The sequence below is a fragment of the Perca fluviatilis genome, chromosome 15, assembly GCF_010015445.1.
Source record: "Perca fluviatilis chromosome 15, GENO_Pfluv_1.0, whole genome shotgun sequence".
NCBI classification, from domain to species: Eukaryota; Metazoa; Chordata; class Actinopteri; order Perciformes; family Percidae; genus Perca; species Perca fluviatilis.
The window spans coordinates 7,940,329-7,965,192 of record NC_053126.1 but is presented as its reverse complement, the minus strand read 5'-3'; the positions used below and the strand labels follow the sequence as shown (position 1 = coordinate 7,965,192).

Genomic DNA, 24,864 nt, shown 5'->3' with positions numbered 1-24,864 from the left:
TGACGTTTTGATTCCCTACCTCTATTTTTAAGCATCACAATCTTCATCTATGTCAGACGTCTATTCATAGCTCACTGTACACTTTTCAGGGAACCTTTCAAGTCTATTCATAGAACCTGATTTAAATAAACCACAGTGTGTAATGCATGTGTGTTGGTGTCCCTCACTTTATTTAAATGATGAGTTGTACAGAGCAGTGGAAAGTCTGAGGGATGGAATGCTGTCATGCAATGTTTGTGGCTTGTAAGGACACACCTGTAGCACACACCCACACACCAAGTTATCCTTGAATTGACAAATGCTCTTGCACTTGCTTGTGTACTAAGCCTATTTTATTCAATGTGGCTTTGAATAAAAATGAGGAAATAGCAAGTAGTTTCCTGAGAAGAACCTGATTTACCCGAGAGGTCTGTTTAGACACTTAGGCCTAACAGCTCAAACAAAATAGACAGAAACCATGCATGATAAAGGACTACATAAAGAGACATTGTTAACCAGCACTGTGATATGTTAATCGTACTCTCCCAGAAATAAGGCCCCGAGCCTGTTGCATGTCAGTCCTGTGAAAACGTGGGATGAAATATATGAATTAGGCCTATCATGATGATATCTCAATATGGTAGGCTACTCTAAAAAAGGTCTGCCCTTGCTGTGACGTTACATTTAAGACTTATCACTAGCTATATAAATGGCAGTAGTGCAACATTAAAGATGCAAGCTGCCATTAAAACCCAAAGACGAAGAGTCTTTCTGTGCCCCTGGCAAGTCAAGCCGCCGTGGTCACACCCTTCCCAGCGTCTCCCCCTCCCGCTCTGCCCGCCATGTTCTGGAGGAGGAGATACGTGTAGCCTGGCTTTAGCTGGTTTAGCATTAGCAACACATAGCTAGGCGGAGGCGCAACAAGCTCCCTGAACGCCAAAATAAGTACTCTTTTTTTATTTTACCCTGGAATTGGCAAAACTCGTTTATGGGGTTATATCCGTGGAGTATCAGTTATATCTGACGTAACCCAAACGACATGGTAAGTTAACGTCGGCTTTCAAGACAGTGGAGTTGTTTTGTTTTTCCAGGGTGTCCTGTAATCCAGTTTGCTCTGGTGATGTCTCCACCGAGCACCCGTCTTGGCTGCTAGCTTGAAGAATTGCTAACTAGCTTAGCATGCTAGTTTGCTGTCTTAGCACAGAAAATACGTTTGGAAGCTGACCGGAATGGCTGTGTTTCTAGGTGTAGGGTTGACTGTTAATCCAATACAGGCAAGCTTTGTATTACATTTAGATGCTGAGCAATCAACAGTTGAATTTTCAGCCAGACTACTAGGAGAGAGGAAGACCTGCCGATGGCTAACCTAACATAAGCGTTGCTAGCTTTGGTCACAACTTTTTTTTCAAAGCCAAGTTTTGATCTCGTATTAGAAATGAACGTTAGTCAGTGGTTGTGTTGAGCGCAAATATCAATGCCAGTGGCAAAAGCAAGTTGTACAGAAAACGCTTTGTTAAACTTTAGTTGGGTCAAATACTCTTTTACAACAACCTGAGGTGACTAACTAGCTAGCTAGCTAAATCAACGTAAGCAAGTTGTTCGCTAGCTTATTTTGCTAGCTAGCTAGCTAATGACAACTTCTTTCCGCAAGTTTGCACTCAACTTGCTAACGTTAGCGGTAACAGTAGCTAAGTAGCAAGTTGGCTAGCTAGTTATTCCATGGTTATTCCCCCCCCCCTGATTTATTAAAGTGACGTTGCACAAATTAGATCGCTGCAGCTACACCCAACATTATTTCGCAATTTCAAACAGGTTACTTGACTAAGAAAATTGGAAATATGATTGAGGCAGTTTACTTCACTAATGTTAGCCATAGCTATTTCTATGGTGCTATCAATCCCATCAGTGCAGTGAAACGCCGTGATTTGTCCTTTTTCTTGTGTTTTTTTTTTTTAGGAGCGGCATACTTATTTGTATTTTCTCTACCAATGCACCGTGCTTTGATAGAGAAAACTGCTAAGCTAGATCATACTATTGTGATTCATCAAGGCAACACTTGACGTTCTTGTATACTTATTGAGATTGCATAAATCTTGGCATTAACTCTTCGCTGAAAGACACTGAACAGTGGTAGGGTTTATTTATTTTGTGAGCTATAGTCGGAGATGCTGGTGTTCGGATGTGAGCTTTGTATTTAGATCTACACTGAGCCCATATAAACGTGGCCTGAAAGAGGGGCAGGGCTTTGTCTATTGTCAGAATGATCAGTCAGTCACAGTGGGTGACAGATGCATCATTACCGTCCTCCTCCCTTCCCCGACTTGGCTTTGTCTCCCAGCCGGCCAGGGGGGACAAAAGGCGGGGTGACATGCTGATCAGAAGTGGCTTATCAACATACCGTCTTTTACTCACTGCTTCAGGTTGCTGCTCATCATAACTCCCAAACACTCAGAGCCACTTTAAGGATTTTGGAACACATGTTAGTAGTTTGATTTTCTTTGGGTTAGACTGGATATGATTGTTATTTTGGTTAACAGAACGTAATCCTTGAGTAGCTGAGTGGGTAAGGATTAATTACTGTATGTTGGATGGTAAAGAACCGGCTGGATAACTTGATGTCATGCTGTTGCACACTCTACCCTCTCTCTCTCTTTCTTCACACACACACACACACACACACACACACACACACACACACACACACACACACACACACACACACACACACACACACACACACACACACACAGGCACCCAGTTGTTACATTACTTTTATCCAAAGCGACTTCCAATTAAGTGCTTTCAACCTTGAAGGTGCAAACTCCATACAACAAGTAGTAAGTGCAAGTACATTCTTTTTTTTTTATCCGAGATGCAGTTGGAAGAGATGTGTTTTTAGCCTTCGGCGGAAGATGCGTAGGTTTTTGGCCGCCCTGATGTCAATAGGGAGCTAAGCTGGGTCTGATCCGTTTGTGGCCCTGTATGCAAGTACTAGTGTCTTGAAGTGGATGCGGGAAACAATTGGTAACCAGTGAAGAGAGCGGAGGAGCGGTGTAGTGTGAGAGAACTTGGGGAGGTTGAAGACAAGCCGAGCTGCTGCGTTCTGAATGAGCTGCAGGGGCCGGATGGCACATGCAGGTTGTGCAATCCTTCTATTGCCAGATCAGCTTTACTGTTGTTGTTTGGGCCTGGCAAGGTAGACCTGTTCTCAGTGTACAGCTTCTCAACCCTTAATGCTAATCCTAGTATACTTATGTTTTGCCAAGACACGCCCAGACACCGGCACAGGATAGGTTTGCGTCTTTGTGTTCTTGACATCGAACGGTACACTTGTGTCCAGTGTTAAGTTTCGTCTCGGTGCACATTCACTGTCATATTGTAGGTCACGGCATTTTCTCATACGCTAGGTTTTTCTTTTCTCAGTCTCTATTACAGACGTTATGTGTAGGTTAGTCTCACATTGCCACACCTATCTCCACAGCGCTGCAGAGAAAGGTCTGGCTAGTCCACACACAACATTCTGGGATAGCAGAAAAACATGCTCTCCCTTTTTTGGCATTTCTTTAAACCAATCCCAGTTGTCTTGGGCGGTGCTTGGAGCTGGACGGAGCAACGGGGCCTCTGAAAAATAGACCTCGGGATGGAACTTGTTTTGGTGGAACATGTGTAAGTTCACAAGTTGTTTTAGTCGTGCAGGAGAAAACTCAGATTCAACAGTTCTGATCTGAGGAGCAGTTAACCATAGTCCTTATTAATCGATCAGAGGTTAGAATGCCAACAGAAAGAAAGCGTCCTCGATATAGGCTATGTGTAGATCATTCATTTACCACACTGTGAAGTTCCAGTGTTTTAACCAAGTGCAATAGGGCATTTTTGATAGCTGTTGTAAATGCCTCGGCCAAAGGAATTGATTCACAGTCTAGCAGGGGATTTCACCTGTTGATACACACCACCACAACAGCAGATGGACATGTGGACAGTCTGTTCCGTGCATTCATTATATAGGCCTACTTGAAATGATTCGGTTTACTCTTTTTATTCACTTTCTGATTTCCCATATGCTTTTTTTTCTGAAGCTACTTTTTACAACATCATTCTTTTTTTAAATATAAACACCACAATACCAAATCAGGGATTTTTCTGCTGATGCTACAGTTCTGCCCATCTCTAAACATTAGGCTAATAGTCAGGAATTTCAACATGAGCTTGACAGCTTGATGGCAGAAAAGACAACCACATATGTCAAAGTCAACATGACTAATACTAAAAAAACAAAAACACAAAATGTAGGTAGGGGTAGAGGATGTTGAGAAAATCTGTAATGGTCAATGAAATCCAATGTAAATCCAGTATGTCTACTAGACAGTACGTATTGCAAAATATCCACAAGTATATCTAATCCAGGAGAAGGACCACTGATTTGAATTATGAATGAAGGAGTGTTATTAGAAATTAGGGAACAGGACTGGCATGAACAGATACCAATATTTACGTAATTTCTTTTTCAAATTTCTTTTCAAATTTCGTCAACCTCAAGTCAGATACAGACAGACAGGCAGAAAGAGGAGGGGGCCGAAAGGGTGGCCGCAGATATTGGGCGCGTGAGTTCATCTGAAGCTGCAATAACTAGACCCTGAACTTGATTATTTTGATGGTTATCCTCACATTCTAGCAACAACGAGGCATAACAACAATTCACCAAGAATGACAGGCTCAGTCATTCAGACATAATTAACCTGCATTGACACATGAATATGTATTTCTACACACACACAGATACGTCTTGGGTGCAGTCTCTTCTGGGCCTTTGAGTGATCAAATAGCGCGTTCTATTTATACTCGGTACTCGGATTTTCCGAGGTCAAAGTCGGAAACACGCCCCCTGACCTTGGATTTCCCGAGCTTGGAACTTGGACAACCTCGCAGTAGCCCGAGTTCAAAATCCAACGTGGCTTCCCCCCGTCACAACAGTTGTGAAAGCTGTAATAACATAAAGTTATAAGTGCTTCTGTCTCACTAAATCAGTCGTTAACACAAGAATGTTCAACTTCTATCTGTGGACATGTTGTTATGCTGTTTGTATGCACAAAAAAACGGCGTAATGCGTTGTTAACAACTGGTGTTGCTAACAATGGCTAACCGGGCTAGAGCTAATGAAAACAATGAAAATCCGAATTGCAAACGGAGCGCATTCAACTCGGGTGTGATGTCATTCCCAGCTCTGGCTTCCGAGTTCTGAGGTAAATGGAACGCACTATTAGCACAGAAGGGCTGAAGAAAGGCGGGCCAGCGGTGTCTTGTGCTGGGGGTTGTTCCGGTGTGTGTGTGTGTGTGTGTGTGAGAGTGTGTGTGTGTGAGAGAGGGAGGGGGGGGGATGGACGGACAAGACAGACTCTCTTCTTCCTGTCTGCTATGGGTGAATAGGTGATTATAGCAGCAGATGTGTCATTAGGTCTGAGCTGTATTCATGCGGGTGCAGGGTGAGAAGGAGGGTGATGAAGGAACGTTTGGGGGGTGGGCATGCTCCACAGGAATCACATTTCACAAGCGTTTTAGGGGATGTGCCAAGTTGTTTTTTTGACCCCCCCCCCCCCCCCCAAAAAAAAAAAACACACACCTTCTCGTTCCCCCTCCCTCGTCCCTCCAGCTGTCTTTCCATGACATTGCTACGTTGCTAGGCAGGAAGCTCCCTGAAACAAATGCACACACATGCGTAAATGTACATAGCCACTTGCTTCGCTTAAAAATTGAACATTTTTAACTGTTGCATTTAACACGGAGTCTGCATAGAATGCTAATCACTTTAAACACTCTTCCTCTGTTCCTGAAAGCACTAGGTTTTGTGGCATGCCGGTGCACGCTTGGTGCAGGGATCAGATTACTGAATAGGATAAGTCATCGTGGGTCTCCCTAGATGGTAGTCAGAGGAACAGTGGGCACAAAAAGATCTCAGAAAACCTAAGCTGCTATTTATTACCAAGAACAATTATTTGAGTAAGGTTTAGTCAATTTGGAGTTGATGTCAATGTGTGAAACTATGCTAATGTAGGGATGTCGCGCGACCCGGTACTTCGGTACCAAAATTCTGGAAACGTGACAGTACTCGTTTATTTTTTTTATTTTTATTTTTTTTTAACCGTACGTGGACATGCAATTCTTCCGGACCTGACAGGGGCCGTGTACGCCTACAAGTGTTCTAGTCTGCTGCTAATTGCTGGAGAAGAAGAATAACGCCCACCAGCACAGAAAAAAAAGAGTGCCTCATCTCCGTTGCCGCGCACGCGGTCAGCCTCTGTCTTTACCGTAACATACAGTAGATTTGCCGTGGGGATGCTTGGGATTTCCCCCTTTCTGGTCTACATATCCCTGCTTCTGCAGAATAATTTGTATCCCTGGTGGGGATAAAATGTATCCCACCCCCCCCTCCTCAAAGTGATCAATGCTACTTCACCATACAGTGGTGCTCATAAATTTATGAACCCATGCTAAAGTTGACTAAAAAGAGGAATACAAAAATCATCTTTTGGAAATTGATCTTAATGCCTTAATTAAAAAATCCAACCTTTTTAAGGACACCAATTTTCTTTGTGAATGAATAATGTATCGCAAATAAATAAATGTTCTTCCTTTTAAAATACAGGGGGCATAAGTAAGTACACCTGTATGTTAAATTCCCATAGAGGCAGGCAGATTTTTATTTTTAAAGGCCAGTTATTTCATGGATCCAGGATACTATGCATCCAGTTCCCTTGGCATCTGGAATTAAAATAGCCCCCCCACATCATCACATACCCTTCACCATACCTAGAGATTGGCATAGGGTACTTTCCATAAAATCATCTCTCAATGCAAATCAAACCAACCGTTAGGCTAACTGAAATAAAACCATTTTAATTAAGGCATTAAGATCAATTTCCCAAAAAAATATTTTTTTATTCAACTTTAGCATGGGTTCATAAACTTATGAGCACCACTGTATATTATACCTAAAATAGATTTTTATTATTTATTAGATTTTTTTAAATTTTATTTTTATAAAGCTAAAGCGCTGTAACGTGAACACATAGTGCCATAGAACGATAAAATCAGAGCGGTTGTTGCTGGTTGTATTTAGCCGCTACAGAGCTCCAGGACGCCGGCTACTAGTGCCCGTTGTTTAGCCGCCAATAGGTGACTGTGAGCCGCGTACAGGCACTGCCAGATGACGGTCCTTTCAGGGGGAATGGTAGTAGAGTTTAGCCAGAAAAAGTGAGCATCATGCCAAAATGACTAGTTAAGTTTTGGGAAAAGATTGTGTTTTGAGTTGAAACACTCCCGAGGAACGAAGGAGCGTTTCCTGGGTGAAAGTATTTATTTATTTTTTTTGCCGCAAAGTAATTTCCCCTCTCCGGCTTGAAAGCGTTCTGTTTATTGTTTATTTCATTTTGAGATTATTTTCCATTGGATATTTAAGTTCATAAATAAGTGCTTGGAATGGCTGGCCGAGTGGCACTATATCCTTGGTATTAAAAGGGGGATTTAATTCTTGGATGTTATGTTTTGTTATGCATGATCAAAAACATCCTATATATATATATATATATATATATATATATATATATATATATATATATATATATATATATATATATAATAGCTACGGCTTTCACGACTTCACCTGGAGCTCCCAACAAGAAAGTAAAGTCTGTTTCTCTCTGCCGTCTTCTGTCACAGTCTAACGTTAGCTCCGATAGCTGACTTTAGCGGCCGTCTAATAACGTCTGTTAATTTAACTTTAACCAGCCTGGTTCTATGTGAAAAAACAACAACGGCAGAGAGAAACAGACTAAACACGCTTGCCGTCTGGAAGTTCCAGGTGAACTCATGGAAGACGGTACCGTACGCTGGCTGTGTGGTGATGCCAGGCTTCAGAGCAGCGGACACTGGCTCCAGAAGATGGGCATTTTCTCCAGATTGCATGTAAATCACATGCCCCCTCAACACCAAAACAGTGACAGAAAGTTGAAAAATACTGACACTGAAAAAAGAGTGACATGAGACTGTCCCACCCCCCCTCAAATGTTTTTTTCTTTTTTCTTTATTTTTTACACACTGTGTGGTATCGACTTTGGTATCGTGTACTTTTGGTGGTATTGGTACCGCCTACTGTGTGTGTGTGTGTGTGTGTGTGTGTGTGTGTGTGTGTGTGTGTGTGTGTGTGTGTGTGTGTGTGTGTGTGTGTGTGTGTGTGTGTGTGTGTGTGTGTGTGTGTGTGTGTGTGTGTGTGTGTGTGTGTGATCAAGAAATGTTTTGTCGATAAATGAAAGTAGACCAGCGATGTACAAAACTGGCTCGATGACTAAATCAAGAAAATCATGCTGTGGTGCGTTTGCATCTGATGCGTTTGCATGACATACGTCATGGTAGCTTGCTGTCACGTGACGATTTGGGCGGTGTCTGAGCCCGTCCACCATTTCGGGATCCTACGCTATCAGTTGCCAGGGGCAAAAGTGTCAGAGCGACACAGATCACGGCATTTAAACAGAGTCGAGAAAATAATAATGTTTTTTTGTTAAAGAGTAAGATCCTTTCAGTTTAACATGAAACGGCCCCAAAATCTCCATCGCCAAACCCGCCAGACTCCGTGTAAATAATCAGTGTTTTATCATCGGAAAACACACTTCATTGAAAGTGGACAGAAAAAAAAATAAAACTTCAAAAAAAGCCGTCGTGGTTCGGCTGTCCACTCTTCCAACAATCACCACTCTGGTTTGGTTGAAATAAACCCTTAAAGGGATATTTCACCGCTGGAAAGATGAATATGTATTAAATTGGGTCATTTATGAAGTAGAAATGTGAATTTTTTTTAGAAGTTAGTGCCGTCTAGACCGAGAAAAGCCAGAAAATTTATTTTTGGCTCATGTGGATGAAAGACAACTCCCAGAATGCACTTGCTTCGCTTCACTCCCAAGCCACGCCTACCGAAAACAGTGAGACAGTCAAGTCACCTCAAATGTGTTTTATTGTCCTTTCAACCATATACAATGTTCACCATGGCTCAAGTGTTTACACATTTAAAATGTATAAAAACGACATTGTATAAAAATGACATAGGAAACATTTAGGCTACATTTAGTGGGACGCGACTGATCATATCGACGGGGTTTTCTATCAACGGTCGGCCGTCGGCTATATGTGTCTACACCTTTACTCGACAGAGCAGCATCTGCCCGGAAGGCTAGCAGGCCTGGTAGCTGGATAGTCCGTTACACTGTTGTTCAGCCATGTTTCCACAACAACAAAAATGCAGCAGTCTCTGAACTCGCGTTGGGAGTTTCGTTGAAGTGTGTTGTCTAATGAGCGGACACTTGCAAGCAGGATGGATGGAACAGGTGGCCGTCCAGCATCAGCTTTCCACCTAGCTGGAACTCCTGCGTTTTTCCGCTTTCACGCACACTGCTTTCAATGTGCCTTTACCCGGCTAGGGGCATCGGGCGACACCGCAGGCTGACGTGCTGGTCTCCGTAGCAGGCGAAGCTCGCGTAGTGTGTGGAGTTTTCCGTCTGTAATAAATTGTCCTGCATAGTCTCCGATCTGTACCAATTTATCCCGTTGGTACGCATACATGAATGCACATAATTGTTGTAAAAGTTTGCTGCTGAAAAGCGAGAGCTGTAGCTTAGCTCCAAGATGGCTGACACTCTGCTACGCTCGGATCGCATCGGCCAGTGACAGTCCCACCCCCTATGGGCGGGTTGAAAACATGCGGAACTAGCTGGCTTGTAGTCCACAGCCTCTTGGCAAAAATGCCTCAGATGACGCTAAATGACGATTTTTGCATCATTGGAGAGTTTTTTTTTTTTCCAGACCCACAATACAGAGAAGGCTCGCCTCAGGGGGACATGAGGGAGGGAAGCACGGTCATTCGAATATACTACCGGGTTTCTACTGATACAAAGCTTAATGCCAATCGGTGAAGTATCCCTTTAATTCACCCATTTACATGTGGAAATATGCTGGCTCTATACACGCTAAAAGTACAGATTATTTACCTGGAGTTTGGTGATGGTGAATTCAGGGCTGTTTCATGTTAAACAAAAAGGATCTTACTCTTTAACTAAAAGCTCTATATCTGTCGGGATCATTTCCAGTCAGTGTGGTGTCTCTGTGCTGGACCAGAGAAAGGTCCTTTCTTCTAATTGCAGCCACCCAAGAAATCCGACGTCTCCTTGTCACATCGGAGACGTGCTCTCCTTCATGCTTTTTCCATGTAGGGAAACGAGAAATCTGTAACACGTGGTTCCTACGGTTTCCACGACAATTGTGTGAGACACTGGAGCAGTGTTTTCCAAGCATTCTGAAATAGTGCGGAATTGCAACAACCTCCTCTGCTACCAACAGAAACGATGAACGCCTGCTGGCGGGTATCCTCCCAAAATGGTGGAAGGGGGGAGGATGCCGTGATCTCTGGGGGCGGGGCGCTGCGTTGCGACGACTTCCCCTCGTTCTCAATATCGTATTTCTTTTGGAATCGACTTTTAAGTAGCCAATATCCCATAAACATAAGGGCAGTACTTGGTAGACAGAGAGCATAATCGGTACATGTGTGTTTCATAACTTCATGTTACGTACTAAAGTGACTTCTTTCATACTCAACAGAGTTTGCTTTTAGATGTGTAGGTGGTTGCACAGCTGTGAGTCTCCACACACTTTCCATACTTGTGTATGTCATCCAGTGATTAGTAGCTGGGCTGCTGATCTGTTAGAAACAGGACCGAGGAGTTATCAGTCACTCCTGTAGTCATCATCAGACTGGAAATGGTTTATTTCCCCTGCCACCCACCAAAGGGTGGAAGCACATTTTTACTCACTCATTGTACTGGCATCTCTCATAACAATACATACGGACTGTTAATCCTGTGGCGTTGCGAAAGAGCACAGATAAAGGCTCATGAAGATCTAAATTGTTTAAGAATGATGCTCAAATTCATCTGAAATAAAATTATCCAAACTTTGAATCCACCTCTGCTTAGATTAGCTATTACTTTTGTGCTACTTTGTAGTACTCAGCATTATTGCTGCACAATATAGTTTTTTTTTTTTTTTTTTAATTTTGTCGCCATCGCAATATCAACTGGCACAATACATATTGCCAAAGGTTGCGAAATATCGCAAAAGACACTCCGAGATTTGTTTTGTGTTTGTTGATAGAAAATATCAGTAGAAAAATGCACTTTAGAATGTAACTGTCATTCTTTTCTTTTTTTTTGTGCTGACTTTTATATTCAATTCAATATATTCAATGTTCAATTTGTTCAGTAAAACAATGTTGGAAATGATTTCCTTTTCATTTGTTTTAAATTCAACTAGCAGTTGGTTGTATTTTAGCAGAATACCGAAAGCAGATGAACGGAGGACACATTCATTATCTGTTTATGTACCGCAACTTAGTAATATCGTTATCACGATATTCAACAGCGCTATCGCATATTTTCCTTATATCATGCAGCCCTGGAAAATTTGCTATCGCCATACTAAAATGCTATTTTGGGAAATAAATGTGTTAGGTATAAGGGTGCACTGTTCAGGATTTTTTGGGCTGAATAGCTGGCCGAGAACGAGCCACTAGCTGATATTAAGATTAAGAGATGAAAGTATTGTACATTGTTTATTTAATGGCAGGCAGTATATTCCAGTCTTTCTTTTACGCCTGGGCCACACAGACTACCTCTACCTGTGCGTGACGGCTACCTTGCTGAAGTGCGGCGCCTTGAATGTGTGTGGTGTCAACACAGAAAGCGTTGCTGCTGCAGCGCTGCCTGCCAGCCCCATCTTTCTACACTGAGTTTGACTTTTGATGATGGCCATCAATGATAGAATGTTTCCCCTCATTATAAACTTCATTTATATTTATTTTAGGCTGAAAAAAGTTTAAGAACCACGTGCATTTCCCACAACACGGTGCTGCAAATATTTCACAACGAAAGCTTTTGTTTAACAAATGAAGGGATCATGTCCACAGAAACGCCAGAGAACTTTTAATCTGATATGGAAACAGGAAGTGTTGAGTTGGAAATAAATATGTATACTCTTTGACATGTCTGTCTGTGACATATTCTACTGATATACACATTGGAACGTGAAAGACTGGCTTGGGCGTGCGTCACTATAGACCCCACTTACACCGTAGAAATTGTCTAGCGTGTTTTCCGTTATCTGATCGGCTCTTCTGATCGGCCTTTATAGAGACCAGCGATCAAACTACCTAGATCAAATGTCGATCTAAATAGGTCGGCTCTGCTTTACAAATTGAGTAACACCTAATAGAATATATAATTTGTGGCATTTATCCACAAAGCCGTCAACAATCGTCTTTTTAAGTTTTCATCGCATGGATCTTATAATAGGTTCCTACTAGTCTTGTGTTTGCTTTGGATGCCTTGCGTTTTCAGCTCCAGTTTCTTGTCCCCCAAGCCCACCCACTGAGCAACTTTACTCTCACACAGACATGACTGCCCTGAGATTATCGATTTATTTTCAACACCCTGCCTTTTAATTTGCAATTGAGTCAGGTTACTGTAAACTCAAGTGAGATCACAAAAGTGGAAACACAATTCTTGGTCACAACACCCTGGCCCTGCATAATAAGAAGGAGGCAGGCTCTCTATGAAGGCATGGAAATTGCTTATCTAAGCGTGAAAGTATGAAACACTGTTTTATCTAGTTTCAAAAAGGAAGGCAAGTTCAGCTGCTCCTATAAATACAAATTATCTACGCAATCTTACACTTGTTGTGTAGAAATCAGCCAGGATTACAATAACAGCAAGAAACTGATGAGACGCACGATGTTGGCAGATGTTGGGTATTATGTCTTGTAATTTAAATTTAAACGGTGCGACTTTTATTTACACTTCAATGTGACTCTATTAAAAGGTAGGTTTAATATTTTATGCTTCAAAGGTGGCTAGTTAAGGAAGAGACATTTGATTAGTTGGGATTGTACAACATGAAGTTTTAGTTTCAGAGAAACATTTGTCATAGTGCGAAAACAAACACTCAGTTGTTGGCATATTCAGCAGTTGCTCTGAAAGTGATTACAACAAGGAAGTGTTGTGGTGTATGCCCTTTTAGTTTGGCTGTATTAAGTTTTTCTCCGTTCTTATTATGTTACCTGTCCCTTAATGTCTTTTTAAAAAAAAAATGTATTCTCTTCCTTTTACTAACCTGTTATTTGTCTGTTTGTCCCAGGTGATGGCGTGGTCATGTTTGCAGCCAGCACTGTGTGTGTGGTGATGGTTTTAACAGACGCTGTTCTGGAGGACTCAGGAACACTGCACTGGCCTGGAGAAGCCTCATAAACAAACACACACATACACAACAGACACACACACACACACACACGCACGCACCTGTACACAAGATTGACACATACACACGCCACCGCCGTGCCTTGAGAAAGGACACAGGCGCACGGACACGTAACACAAGCCTGTTGCACGCGCGCACACATTTACACCTTCTGTGTGTGTGTGTCCGTCCGTCTCTACTCAAACATTATTGGTGCCCTAGCTCCTCTCCTGTGTGAGAGCGTGCGTTTTATTTCTCCCCGTCTGTCCCATCGCCGCCGCCACCATGCCGAGCTCCACCATCCGCCGGCAGATGAAGAACATGGTGAACAACTACTCTGACGCCGAGAAGAAGGTCAGAGAGGCCACTTCCAACGACCCCTGGGGCCCGTCGTCTTCGCTCATGTCCGAGATCGCCGACCTCACCTACAACGTGGTCGCCTTCAGCGAGATCATGAGCATGATCTGGAAGCGGCTCAACGACCACGGCAAGAACTGGCGCCACGTCTACAAGGCCCTCACCCTCCTCGACTACCTGATAAAGACAGGCTCAGAGCGAGTGGCGCTGCAGTGCAAAGAGAACATCTTTGCCATCCAGACTCTGAAGGACTTCCAGTACATTGACCGAGACGGCAAAGACCAGGGCATCAACGTCCGGGAGAAGAGCAAGCAGCTAGTGGTCCTACTCAAAGACGAGGACCGTCTCAAAGGAGAGCGGTAAGAGCTTTATAACTCAAATTTGAACGGATACACAGTAGTAGGGCCGGGCGATATGGAGAAAATCAAATATCACGATATCTTTGACCAAATGCCTCGATATCGATACCGCAACGATAGTGTAGTGTTGACTATTGGTGCTTTCACAAAATGTTTACACAATGAGATTTTTGACAAATAATCATCAGTAATGTGGATATAATGACTAAGTGGGTAAAGGTAAATAATAGAGGAGCTAGAACAGTCTGGTAAGTTAAAAAAATGACATCACTTTACTGTAATGCAGCCTTTAAAACCAGGAAAAGACACCACTTGTGTCATATTACGATATCCAAAATCTAAGACGATATCCAGTCTCATATCACAATATCAATATATTTCCCAGCTCTACACAGTAGTTAAACATCTTAGGCGTCAACTAGGGCTGAAGGATTTTGGGGGGCAGGAATCTCATTGCGATTTTCCTGCCAGATGTTGTGATTACGCTTCGATTTGCAATTATTATTATTTTTTTTTTTAAAGCTACATATCGCACCTTCCCACGATCCTGTTAAATAAAATGATACTAAATGAATGAAAGATCCACTGACAAATGGGACATTTCTGTAAACAGTGATATATAACATTATTCCAGCATGTATTGTAGCTTCTGAAAAAATAGTAAATATAATAATGAAAAGAGGAATAAAAAAAAAGTCAAATCAAATGTTACACCAAACATTTAACTAAATAATTCGCATTCGATTAATCGCGGTCTTCACAATTAGCTAATCGCATTCTTTCAAATTGTGTTTCGTCCTACTGTCAACTCGTGTTTATGCATGTAATTCAGGATTTACCAAGTCATACTCCATTCTGCAGGGTGGGGTATGTGACAGTGATAGAATACCCTTCCCAACTGTTACTTTGCACTTTTGCTTGTCCTCTAAAAGTCAGTGACTTGAATCATCAATCAAGGGGCCGATGGTTAAAATTTGCATAATGTTAATTGAGGCATCAGACCTCATTTGCCCTAATTCTGCTCTGATGCTGAAAGCTAGCGAGGTCGACCATACCGCTCCCGAACCACACCAGACCCTGGCACCACTTCCTCTTATTAAACAATGACTAGGGCTTTCACTGTGTCCAATTTCATTACAGCTGACCGAGAAGCTTTAATACAAAGGGTCTCTTCAGTACTTTAGGACTAATTGTGTTTCCACACCTGCTGTTATAAACAAAGATCCCTAGGACGTGCAAACAAAAGTTACTGCACTTTAAGAAATGGCTACAGGGTTGATGTCTTCCCCAGATTAATAGTCTTCAATTGTCTGCTTCAGTGATTCTCTGTGTGGGCTGTATTTGAAGATATTGCAGAAAAACTGAATTTAGAAAAAAGGTTAAGATGACACCTGCGCTGGTCTCCTTTTCTTATGCCATTAGTTTCTCTATTTGTTCATCCACCGGTCTTTTTTTTTTTATAACCTGCTATATCTCAGACAGATCAGACTGTGACAAAAATGAGGGCATTGCATCATTTCCAGATTTATATAACTTGGCCCAAAGAGGGTGCTTCATCATTTGTTTGGCAGCATGTTTAATTCTAATTAGTGATTATGTTGTGGCATTTTTAGAATTAAAACCCTGATTCTCTGTGTGGTTTTGGAAATACAGTAGACTTCAATTTCCCTTTTTATACCTCATGCTTGTTTTATCCTTTTGGATGTCACACTAAGGATTAAAAGAACCTTGAGTTGAGTCAAGATGACTGATCATATGCCATTATGTTTTTTTCTATTTTTCTTTTTGTCCCACTAGGTCTCAGGCTTTGAAGACCAAAGAGCGTATGGCCCAGGTGTCCACAGGGAGCACTCAGATGGGTTTTGGCCGAGGCTCGTCTCAGCCCAACCTCTCCACTTCCTACAGCGAAGAGTACGGCCGGTCAGAGGGCTCACCTGCGTCCTATCATGGCTGTGAGTATTAGCATATACAGTAGTTGCCATATAGAGTGTACACAAACGGGGCTTATTCCACATGTTTAATCTACACGTGATACAGCATATTCCATTATACCGTATTGTGTCCCCGATGGTGTAACTTTGGCCTACATCCTGAAACCTGCCCCTCCCCCTGTTCTGTCTCTGGCTAGTCCTGCAGTAGGGCTGCATTCCTCAGCGTGCACACACACACACACACACACACACACACACACACACACACACACACACACACACACACACACACACACACACACACAGAGAAGAGGAAGCAGAGTTCACCCCTTCCCCAGCTTCTATCATCCACATGACAGAGGAATCTGCTCCTCTTTTCACTGATCCGCTCACTCCCCCAGAGACACAGTGAGGGTAGAGATGTAGAAACACACAGGGCAGTGGCAGAGATACATGATGGAAAGAAAGAAGTGAATGGAAACTTAACTTAGATAACCTTTTGATGAAAAGAGGGACTAGAGAAGAAATGTCTTCTTTTTTTTTTGATGAAGTGTGCAGTGACAATTGTTGGGCTTATTTTCTACAGATGCACATTACTGCCCTCTGTAACTAGCATGATCTATTGATAAGTCTGATATCGTCACCGTGCCGAGCTTGGAATATTATCCCATACATTCCTCTTGAAGTAATCAATTTAAGGGCTCCTCATACTTGGTGACATATTTGGTGATGAGTGCTCTCGGGTTTCTGTACTTGAATTTTTACTGGCACTTGTTTCTTCTAGTTCCAGTAGCTCATTCTAACAGAAGATAAAAGCAGAGTTCAAATGGATTGAAAGAAAGATGGGGTGAGAGAGGGCTAGAGTTGAAAAGAAACAGAAATCCCTGTCTGGAAATGGGGTAACGCAAAGAGGGGCAGACTGGAGAAGTTGAAATTAAGAGTGAACCTTGGCCTCTTTTTTTTCTCCTTTCATCCTCTGACCCCCGTGTGTGTGTGTGTGTGTGTGTGTGTGTGTGTGTGTGTGTGTGTGTGTGTGTGTGTGTGTGTGTGTGTGTGTGTGTGTGTGTGTGTGTGTGTGTGTGTGTGTGTGTGTGTGTGTGTGTGTGTGTGTGTGTGTGTGTGTGTGTGTGTGTGTGGGTTTGAGCCTGCGTGGATCCTACGTGTTGCATGAAGCGTGTGCATTGCTGCGTGTACGTTACGTTTGGGTGTGGGGCTCAGAGCCGGAAGCTCCAGCAGCCGAGTCATCAGTGGATGACGACTGAAGGAGAGACTGACCAATACGAGTGTGGCAGGGCAGTCTCTGTGGGCGGATTTTGGGGATTCCACTCGAACTTTCCGAGTATTGTTGTCCAGGCAGGGTGTGAATGAACGGCCATGCAAGTCACACTTTAGGTTGTCTGTCATCGTCCTGACTGGTGCTCCCCTGTAGAGCTGGGCAATATATCGATCATATCGATATCGTGATATGAGACTGGATATCCTCTTAGATTTTGGATATCGTAATATGACATAAGTGTTGTCTTTTCCTGGTTGTAAAGGCTGCATTACAGTAAAGTGATGCCATTTTCTGAACTTACCAGGCTTTTGTAACTGTTCTATTATTTACCTTTACCCACTTAGTCATTATATCCACATTACTGAGGATTATTTGTCAAAAATCTCATTGTGTAAATATTTTGTGAAAGCACCAATAGTCAACACTACACTATCGTTGCGGTATCGATATCGAGGTATTTGGTCAAAAATATTGTGATATTTGATTTTCTCCATATCGCCCAGCCCTACTCCCCTGCCTTTCCGTGCTTCCCGCAGAGGTCTGGAAAAATGTTTATTTTCACAGATTCACACAAAATGTCTCACTCACCAGGTTTCAAACAGCCACTTAATTCTTTATCTAGAGAGACATGGGGATCTGCAAATGTTCTGGTAGTTTGCCGTCAACACCCTGGGATAAAAATCTTATGGCCATTATCACCACATAAATCTACAGAGAATACGAGTGGTCATCAGCCCATTTCGCTTTCTCCAAAACTCTCTGATCAGAGCTTGAATTGCATGCCGCACTTAGACACTTAGCTTTGTGTGAAGGGTTTTGTAAGCTTAAGTATTTGTTTAATTTCAGTGTGCTTATTGCACCACAGAAAATGAACATGACTACATAAACAAATGGACTAAACGGCGAACGGTAGAAGAATGGCCCAGTTATTTAGATGCATTTTTCTGCTAGCAGGCAGAGCTGTGTCTGTGAGAAATGCCAAGAAATTGTGATTATCCATATATGGTCCATTCCCACAGTGGTAGGCAAGAAAGTGGTGTGTTTTAGTTGGCTTTGGGTTTTGTTTATTTGTCTCTGTGACTCACAACTGTCAAGTGTTATTGTGTTGGCAGTTAGTAACCCCTTGAGGCTTAGTGGTCGAAAAACAGTTTAGTAAGCCCTCTTTTGCTTTGTAGTTGTTTTCGGAAAGATTTAAAGAGAGCTCAAGGAAAATATTCCTTTTGATAGAAGAATGCAATGCATCTATTAGGGCTGTGTATTGGCAAGAATCTAGCGATACGATACGTATCCCGATACATGGGTCACGATTCAATATATTGCAGTATATTTTGATACTGTGCATAAGGCGATATATTGGGATTTTTTTCAAGTATAATTTTAGAAAAACTAATATTTAAAAAAAAAAGACATGACTACTTTAGGTAAACTATTCAGTACACAGAAAATCCAACTGCCATTTTGGGGATTGTGGTTTACAGGTTTTTAGTGCGCTAATTCTTATATGCTAAAGTCGGCCAAAGTTCAGCCATAGCTACGTTGTTAGCTTCTAGCAAAAAGTCAGGCACTGTTAGGCAAGGACACTAGTGGTGCATCTCAGCATAGCCATCTAGCGGTAGGGGGTTTAACCCTTGTGTTGTCACTTGTGGGTCACCGGGACCCGAAGGACAAAACAAGGGTTAATACAGCACCTACTGCTTGTTTGTACAGCATTTTGGTCAGCTTAAACTGTGACTTGTAAACTTGACTTACTTACTTTACAAGAAACAGGGTTTAGAGAGCAATTCTCAACAAAGTAAACGGAAGTACATAATCCTGAAAACAAGGGTTAAACACAACATAAACGTGAACCACTGTCTTACATGAATATTTTTGAATGTAAAAAAAAAAATCAATATTGCCTTTTTGAGCATCTGTAAATAAATGTACCCTTATGCTGCTAAAGATTGAGGCTTCCATTTATTTTTTTTAAACTGCTGGATGTCCTCCACGATTTCACATATAACCTTATCGTTCCAGCATATTTTGCAGGGTTACATTGTCTCTGTATAGGCTTTAGTACCACTGTGTTCCCCGTCTATTTAAGGCAGACACGTAGCTGATGCCGAGGCCATGACTTAAGGCCCACCAGCTAACCAAACACACCTTTACCACTGGTGCTTCTGGTCCCTTTCCCTGGAGAGACACAGCCTGGAGACAGAGCTCGGGAGACTTGGGTTTAAGGAACAAGTTAATAAGGCAGGAAAAGAGCTGAGAAGAAGTGAGAAACATGCAAGGAGGGAGGAGAGGAGACAGTGACTCAGATCTGAGGCTGGAGTTGAAGACAAAAGCAGTGAATTCATAATTAGGAATATGTATGTTGTCATTAGAAGTCATGTAGAAAATGAGGCTGTAATGCTGCTACTTAACCAACACATTACATTAGATTAGATTTTTTTTTATTGATCCCCAAAAAAATGGGAAATAATGGTGTTGCAGTAGGCTTAAATAACATAATACGCTTATAGGATCGTCGCTGTCGGGCAGAAACTACGTATCTCCATATTTCATAATTTTAATTTCTTTTCATGAATCAATGCTCTTGGTCACCCTTTACATCTGTCTGTGGGTTTAACAAATATTTAAACAGTGACGAGGCGATTTCTTCTGACTTTGTCTAAGGTAAAAAGCGCAATAAAATCTTTTAAAATGTGTCTTTTTTTTCTTTCATTTTCTGAAAAGCAACTGTTTTGGACATGCAAGGTTTTTGTCAGACTGCGACGGTATGTTGTTATTATCTGGACATATCTCCAAATTATCCCCAAATGATTAAGTGTCAAGTTGGCAACAGCTTTCTTCAACCATTTCAAGGAAGACCAAGCCTTTTACCTGTGAAAGGAAATGTTACGAGTATTCCTTTTTAAAGAAAGCATTGTTTTTCTACCATTTCCTCATCATGGAAACATTTGATGTGGCAAATTTACTCTGTATTTATGTTTATGTGACGTCTACTTCCTGCAGAAGTTTTGACAAGGCAGGAGGAGGTTCATCAAATAGTGAAACTAGCCTTCAGTGTTTTTTCCGGGTTATATCTGTGTCGGCGTTGTTGTTTTGCCTCTGCATTAAGGCCTTTTACGTGTCTTTCTTTAACCACTTGCATTCAGAATAGCTATCAAGATAATGTAACACCATACACAAGATCATCATGGTGTTATGAGTATCCAGTGAGTATTTGTGTGGGAGTGTCCACATCAGCAGCAGGGCATGTCATGACTGGTCTTTGTTGTTTGGAGACGGAGGGGAAAAAAAAAATTAGGCAGGCAGAAGGATAGAGCCCAAGTTTATTATTTAAGTTGGAGAACAAGAACGACATTAAAAAATTTAGAGGAATCGTTTGGCCCAAAATCACACCAAAACATTAAGATTACATTTTCACATCCCATCTTTTCAGTGCCTCCTGTTTATAATGTTAAAAACTTTGTATTTGACAAATTTGCACAGAAAATGTTAAACCCAAAACCTACCTTTTGGTCCAACCACAACTAGATGTCACTGTGTCTTGTCATCACCTCCCACGCCACGGTTCCCACGTTTCGAAACTCAAAGACACACAGTCCCACTTTGAATTCAAGAATACTAGTCTACCTTAATGAACATTACCTTTTGGCATTGTAACTTCCTTCACCTGGCCTGTGTGGTGTGTGTGCGTGTCTGTGTGTTTTTTGCGCTGCCACGTGGCCTGATCTAATCCAATAAGCTCAATTCAGGCTCACTGAAGGCCTCTAATCACACACACCAACACATTTTATATATACAGTACAAAGCGGCTCACGGCATCCCGGTACTGTCATCACAAATACAGCATTATTTATTTACATTTATTATTCGAGCATTCACAATAATCAGCAGCAAGTGGAGGTGCGTAGATCAGGTCTGATCTGGTTAGCAGCTCTGTCTGTCTATCGATCTCCTCCGCTCCGTTTCAGTAAACCTAGCTTACAGTTGTCATATGCCAAAAAGCATTAAACCACTTGTCAGCATACAGTGCATCTACTGTTTTTTTTTTTTCTCTGGAGGATCGCGATTGAAAAAGGTTGAGAACCACTTTACTAAACACTGTGGGATATCTATTTATACGATTGTAATTATTACACCAGGGCTTGATTTTGGACTATTAACATAGAGAACCTCCATAGCCAGTGACCCTATTTTTCCGTATTATTATTATAGTGTATATACAGTTTGCGATGGAGTCCCATGTGGCAGTGATGTTAACCTACGTTCTGAATGTGTCTGCTAGCCACGTCTCCCAACGCGGGTTCAGAACTGGAGCAGGCCAGACCTCAGACCAGCGGAGAGGAGGAGCTACAGCTGCAACTGGCTCTGGCCATGAGCAGAGAGGCTGCGGAGCAGGTACATAACGCACTAACGCACATACATAGAAACGCATGCTAATGGGGCAGAGCATGAATCCATGCTTGTCATTATCTGTTCTTGCCGTGTTTGAAATGTGCAGATAGTTTATATTACATCTGTGGATAACCAGCTTATTTTAAGATTTCAAAAGATGCTGAACTTAGAGAAATTGTATATGTGCCGCTTGGGCTAACCGGGCTCTTGGTGTGTGTTTAGGAGGAGCGCTTGCGCAGAGGGGACGACCTGAGACTACAGATGGCCTTGGAGGAGAGTAAGAAAGGAGGTCCAGAATCGGCAAAACTGCCCAAGAAGAAGAGAGAGGTAAAATTCACAAACCCATAGATACTACAATGACACTGTTATTCTGTTATAATGACTATGCTCATGGAAACAAACAGTCGCTTCTCTCTATCCTCTTTTTCTGGCTGACACTGTTTGCTGCTTCATGAGCAGTAATGAAACTACTAACTGGCAGCAGACTACCTAGTTTACTCATCATTATTCTGCCTGAATAGCTGGCTGCCTGGAGTTTGAGGGCCCGCAGAGCTAAAGTGAAGACGTACGGCTGCATGACCAAGGCTCATGTTTTTATTTCCGCACATAACGACATGACCACCATCGGTATTTTTGAATAGTATTTGTGCTGTAGAGGATAATGGCTGACCAACAGACGGTCCTTCCCAACTTTTTTCCTCCTCATCCATTCCCTCTCTATCTTTACTCCCCTCTCTATCTTTACTCCCCATTCTTTTTTTTCCTCTGTCTGCTTTCTTTGTTCTTTTTTTCCCCCCTGTCTCTCGGTCACTTTCTCTGTCTCTTTCTAGCCACAATCATCTTTAATGGATCTGATGGATGTCCCTGAGCCTGGTGCCCGTGCTGACCCCTGGGGGGCCGGAGTTGGAGCCGGGGTTGCGGCAGCCTCTGCTTTAGAAGACCCCTGGCACTCTTATGGTATATACACATACACTCTCTTCACTGGAAATGGTCACATGAGATGATATCAACACATTTATATCAACATTTTTTTTTTTGAAGCATTAGTATATAGAGACAGTTTTTCTGTTTGTGTCGTCTCTGCTCTCCACCTGCAGCTCCTATGACTGTGACTCTTTGTTAAATAGGAATGCTGCTCCACTGGCTCAGCAGCATTACTGCATAGAGAGGAGGGGAGGAGGATTGGGGGAAGATATCATCAAGGAAATGAGTGTGGAGAGGCAGGGCAAAGAGGTTGTCAGGGAGTTTGATATGGAAATGTTAAAGGGTAATGACAGTTTTTTTCAACCTGGACCCTATTTTCCTATGTTTTTCTGTCTAAGTGACTGATGGGAACGACAATCTCTAAAATTGGTCCAATATTAAAGCGCCCATATTATGCTCATTTTCAGGTTCATAACTGTATTTTAATGTTAATTTTCAAAAAAACACCATATTGTTGTTGTACTGCACAGCTCTCTCTCACTGCTGCAGATCCTCTTTTCACCTGGTTTCTGTTTTAGCTACAGAGTGAGACCTCTTTTCATCTTCTTCTTCTGTACTATCTTTGATTGCACTCGCACATGCACAGTAGCTCAGATGTAGAGCATGTCAGCTAGCTAACTCTAGAGACAGTAAAAGAAAGCCTGTTTCTCCAACTTTGGTCAGTTACAAGGCAGGATTAGCTGGGAGACTTCTAAATGAGGGCGCACATGTAAGTAGTTCTTTTGTAGATTATGGTGAACTTGTGTGTGTTGTAGCAGTGCTTTGCTATTGAGAACGACGTAGCATGCTAGCGTTAGCGTTAGCCGGCTAGCGCTAGCACTAGCTGGCTAGCGCTAGCATTAGCCGGCTAACGCTAACGCTACGAGCTAACGGTTGTGGTTAGCCAGCTCATTTCGGACTGTGACGTCACAGTCCGAGCCGATTTTGAACAGCTTCACTAGGAGACTGAAGGCAGGACACATTCAGAAACCGTATCTCACTCAAAACACCATGGATGGATTTTTTTCAAAGTTTGTATGTGTGTGGAAGCACCAGAGACACAAAATAACACCCCAAATCCCAGAAAAAGTGTTTTTTTCATAATATGGGCACTTTAAGCAGTCTGCATCAGCGAAACAAGCTACAATTTATTAATAGGGCAGTTGTCCAGCTTGTATTTACCTTCATAAAAGTGCTTGTTTTGCCACAGACAGACTCCGATTAATATTCTAAGTGTCTGACAACATTATAGAAAGGATCCCTTCACAGATAGACCTTTAAAAACCTCTTTGAGACCTTTTTTGTTTAACCAGAAACAGCTCTGAAGTTGCTAGTGCTAAACCCACCAGACTCCATTTAAAAAAAGCAATACTTTTAGTGTGTATAGATCCAACCGATTTTCACATGTAAATCAGTAAACTGTGTTCACTTCAACCAAATCTAGAGTTGTAATGGTTGTACAAGTGGAAAGAGGATCCAAAACGGCTTTTCATAGTTTTATTTAGTTTCTGTCGACTATGAATGAAGTGTATTTTACGATGCTAAAATTACTGTTTTATTTACATGGAGTCTGGTGGGTTTAGTGAATGCAATTTCGTGGATGTTTTTATGTTAAATAAAAAAAAAGGATCTTACTCTTTAACAGAAAGGTCGCCCTCCTTAGAAATCCTTTCCATAATGTTGTCAGACACTTAAATAAATCTGAGCCTGTCGGTGGCAAAACGAGCACTTTCGTGAAAGTAAATACAAGTTAGACAATTGCCCCATAACTTACATTGTAGCCTGATTCGCCGCTGCCGACTGCAGCGATCTTGCTTAATACTGGACCAATTTCAAAGATTGTTGTTCCCATCAGTCACTTAGACACAAAAACCTAGGAAAATAGGGTTAAATAGGGTTAAACTAACAAACAACGGTAGTTAACCTTTAAAGGGGGAAAGGAGAAGGACAGATGAGCAGTAGTTTTAGAATGGGTCAGATCAAATACACCTGTCCTCTGTCCCTCCTCCTCTTCCTATCCAATTTGCCCTTACGTTTTCCATGCTTCATCCAACCCCCATCCTCCCCTACTCTCTAGGGTCTGCACCTAAGCCAGCAGCCCCAGTGGACCCATGGGGTGTTACTCCTTCTGTTCCACCCATGAAGAGTGCTGATCCCTGGGCATCAAACTCTACTCCTGCCGCTGACCCCTGGGGCTCCGCAGCCGCCCGCCCCAAAACTTCCAACACAGGTGACCATCAGGGGAAGAGTAGTGTTTTTATTACATTTTTGGGGGGTTTTGTCCACA

At 42.2% G+C, this 24,864-nt stretch overlaps 1 protein-coding gene across 5 annotated transcripts in view; it reads left to right on the top strand.

The window, feature by feature from the left end:
- Nucleotides 1-796: 796 nt before the first annotated feature.
- epn2 (epsin 2) overlaps nt 797-24,864 on the top strand; it is a 30,938-nt gene continuing 6,870 nt past the window's right edge. For 2 of the 5 annotated variants that reach the window (XM_039824323.1, XM_039824322.1), the window contains exons 1-7: nt 798-1,021; nt 13,207-14,021; nt 15,819-15,973; nt 21,505-21,617; nt 21,837-21,941; nt 22,445-22,571; nt 24,655-24,807. In XM_039824323.1, the coding sequence (XP_039680257.1) occupies nt 13,591-14,021; nt 15,819-15,973; nt 21,505-21,617; nt 21,837-21,941; nt 22,445-22,571; nt 24,655-24,807 (1,084 nt within the window). In that variant the 5' untranslated portion in view covers nt 798-1,021; nt 13,207-13,590. Of the gene's footprint in view, nt 1,022-3,559; nt 3,646-12,868; nt 12,892-13,206; nt 14,022-15,818; nt 15,974-21,504; nt 21,618-21,836; nt 21,942-22,444; nt 22,572-24,654; nt 24,808-24,864 lie in introns of those variants that run through there. The other 3 variants (XM_039824319.1, XM_039824321.1, XM_039824320.1) reach the window with 3 other exon arrangements.